Genomic DNA, 3,590 nt, shown 5'->3' with positions numbered 1-3,590 from the left:
TGGAGCATAACAGAGTGTATTTGAGTGTATTAGAGTGAAATGAAGTGTAAAAGAGTGTGATATTGTGTGATAGCATGTATTAGAGTGCATTAGAGTGGAATGAAGTGTAATAGAGTGTAATATAGTGGAATAGAGTGTAATAAAGTGTGATAGCATGTATTAGAGTGTAATATAGTGTAATAGAGTGCAATAAAGTGTAATAGAGTGTAATAGAGTGTATTAGAGTGTACTAGAGTGTAATAGAGTGTATTAGAGTAGAGTGTGATAGAGTGTATTGGAGTGTATTAGACTATAGTAGAGTGTAATAGAGTGTATTAGAGTGTAATAGAGTGTATTAGAGTTTATTAGAGTGTATTAGAGTATAATAGAGTGTATTAGAGTTTATTAGAGTGTATTAGAGTATAATAGAGTGTATTAGAGTGTAATAGAGTGTATTAGAGTATAATAGAGTGTATTAGAGTTTATTAGAGTGTATTAGAGTATAATAGAGTGTATTAGAGTGTAATAGAGTGTATTAGAGTATAATAGAGTGTATTAGAGTATAATAGAGTGTATTAGAGTGTATTAGAGTGTAATAGAGTGTATTAGAGTATAATAGAGTGTATTAGAGTGTATTAGAGTATAATAGAGTGTATTAGAGTGTAATAGAGTGTATTAGAGTGTAATAGAGTTTATTAGAGTGTGTTAGAGTTTATTAGAGTATTATAGAGTGTATTAGAGTATAATAGAGTTTATTAGAGTGTGTTAGAGTGTATTAGAGTATAATAGAGTTTATTAGAGTGTGTTAGAGTGTATTAGAGTATAATAGAGTGTATTAGAGTATAATAGAGTGTATTAGTGTATTAGAGTGTATTAGAGTTTATTAGAGTGTATTAGAGTGTATTAGAGTATAATAGAGTGTATTAGAGTGTATTAGAGTTTATTAGAGTGTATTAGAGTATAATAGAGTGTATTAGAGTATAATAGAGTTTATTAGAGTGTATTAGAGTATAATAGTGTATTAGAGTTTATTAGAGTGTAATAGAGTGTATTAGAGTATAATAGAGTATATTAGAGTATAATAGAGTTCATTAGAGTTTATTAGAGTGTAATAGAGTGTATTAGAGTGTATTAGAGTTTATTAGAGTGTATTAGAGTGTAATAGAGTGTATTAGAGTTTATTAGAGTGTAATAGAGTGTATTAGAGTATAATAGAGTATATTAGAGTATAATAGAGTTTATTAGAGTGTATTAGAGTTTAATAGAGTGTATTAGAGTTTATTAGAGTGTAATAGAGTGTATAAGAGTATAATAGAGTGTATTACACTGTAGTAGAGTGTATTAGAGTGTAATAGAGTGTATTAGAGTGTATTAGAGTTTATTAGAGTGTATTAGAGTGTAATAGAGTGTATTAGAGTGTATTAGAGTGTATTAGAGTATAATAGAGTGTATTAGAGTGTATTAGAGTGTAATAGAGTGTAATAGAGTGTATTAGAGTTTATTAGAGTTTATTAGAGTGTAATAGAGTGTATGAGTATAATAGAGTGTATTACACTGTAGTAGAGTGTATTAGAGTGTAATAGAGTGTATTAGAGTGTATTAGAGTTTATTAGAGTGTATTAGAGTTTATTAGAGTGTATTAGAGTGTAATAGAGTGTATTAGAGTGTATTAGAGTATAATAGAGTGTATTAGAGTGTAATAGAGTGTATTAGAGTATAATAGAGTGTATTAGAGTGTAATAGAGTGTATTAGAGTTTATTAGAGTGTAATAGAGTGTATTAGAGTATAATAGAGTTTATTAGAGTGTATTAGAGTATAATAGAGTGTATTAGAGTTTATTAGAGTGTAATAGAGTGTATTAGAGTATAATAGAGTGTATTAGAGTGTATTAGTGTATAATAGAGTGTATTAGAGTATAATAGAGTTTATTAGCGTGTATTAGAGTATAATAGAGTGTATTAGAGTGTATTAGTGTATAATAGAGTGTATTAGAGTATAATAGAGTTTATTAGCGTGTATTAGAGTATAATAGAGTGTATTAGAGTTTATTAGAGTATAATAGAGTGTATTAGAGTGTATTAGTGTATAATAGAGTGTATTAGAGTGTATTAGTGTATAATAGAGTGTATTAGAGTATAATAGAGTTTATTAGCGTGTATTAGTGTATAATAGAGTGTATTAGAGTGTATTAGAATATAATAGAGTGTATTAGAGTGTATTAGTGTATAATAGAGTGTATTAGAGTGTATTAGAGTATAATAGAGTGTATTAGAGTGTATTAGTGTATAATAGAGTGTATTAGAGTGTATTAGAGTATAATAGAGTTTATTAGCGTGTATTAGTGTATAATAGAGTGTAATAGAGTGTATTAGAGTATAATAGAGTGTATTAGAGTGTATTAGTGTATAATAGAGTGTATTAGAGTATAATAGAGTTTATTAGCGTGTATTAGAGTATAATAGAGTGTATTAGAGTTTATTAGAGTGTAATAGAGTATAATAGAGTGTATTAGAGTTTATTAGAGTGTAATAGAGTGTAATAGAGTATAATAGAGTGTATTAGAGTTTATTAGAGTGTAATAGAGTGTAACATCAGACACTTTAGCAGTTTATTCTACAACAATTTACTCAAAGTATCAGGATCAGCATGTGTCCTAGTGCTGATGTGTGATAGTGCACACACACACACACACACACACACACACTTCGGACGTCTGCTAGCTCTGTAACTGTGTGTGTGTGTGTGTGTGTGTCCTCCATCCTGACCTCTCTCTCACTTTCCCTGAATGGAAAAGCATCTGATCCTCAACTGTCTCACTTTCACGGTTAGAATAACGATGATAAACATTAGCATTCAAATCCGCCTGTCTGTTCAGTTCATTACAACATCTCTCCAAGTCTCTTTCTCTCTCTCTCTCTCTCTCTCTCTGTGTTTGTGTGTGTCTCTCTCTCTCTCTCTCTCTCTCACTCTCTCTATTTCTGTCTCTCTCTCTGAAGTGGGATAATATTCACTTTCACTCCAACACCCTTGGAGGTAATTAAGGCGTATCCCGTCTCTGGCTCACTCTGCTTCTTCGGCTGAGCGCCTCACACTTCTCTCTCTCTCGCTCTCTCTCTCTCTCTTTCTCTCTCTCTTTCTAAATCTCTCTCAGCCTCTCTCTCTTGTCTCTTTCTCTCTTGTCTGTTTCTCTCCCTCTTTCTCTCACTCTCTCTCTCTGCTTCTGCTGCATATACACTTAGTCCATCACGTGAAGTGTGTATTGTTGGACGTTGTGTATGGGTGTGTGTGTGTGTGTCTGGTCATGAGTCCTGGACTTCCGAGACCCGAGGAGAAGGCGAAGGATTCGATCGATGGCAGCGTGGATCAGAGTCTGGAGCGAGGGATTGATGGAGAAACTCCACCACCACTGAGAAACTACATCTTTCTGACCATTTTCACCTGCTTCTGTCCAGCATGGCCCATCAACATCGTAGCGCTCGTCTTCTCCATGATGGTACGTGACTTTTATCTCTCTATTACTCAGATTTCAACTTGAAGACCATGATAAATGTGTTCATGGATTCCTCAGACCTGAATCAGAGCACTTTAACAGAGGGAAAGTTGCCCTCTC

At 32.6% G+C, this 3,590-nt stretch overlaps 1 protein-coding gene across 1 annotated transcript in view; it reads left to right on the top strand.

The window, feature by feature from the left end:
* The first annotated feature begins 3,042 nt into the window (after positions 1–3,042).
* Positions 3,043–3,590, top strand: part of LOC131352729 (transmembrane protein 233) — a 17,217-nt gene continuing 16,669 nt past the window's right edge. The window contains exon 1 of the mRNA XM_058389050.1: positions 3,043–3,473. Within this exon, the coding sequence (XP_058245033.1) occupies positions 3,282–3,473 (192 nt within the window). The 5' untranslated portion in view covers positions 3,043–3,281. The remainder of the gene's footprint in view (positions 3,474–3,590) is intronic.

Source organism: Hemibagrus wyckioides, linkage group LG05, assembly GCF_019097595.1.
Source record: "Hemibagrus wyckioides isolate EC202008001 linkage group LG05, SWU_Hwy_1.0, whole genome shotgun sequence".
NCBI lineage: Eukaryota > Metazoa > Chordata > Actinopteri > Siluriformes > Bagridae > Hemibagrus > Hemibagrus wyckioides.
The sequence above is the reverse complement of the archived record's forward strand: the minus strand, read 5'-3'. Positions and strand labels throughout refer to the sequence as shown.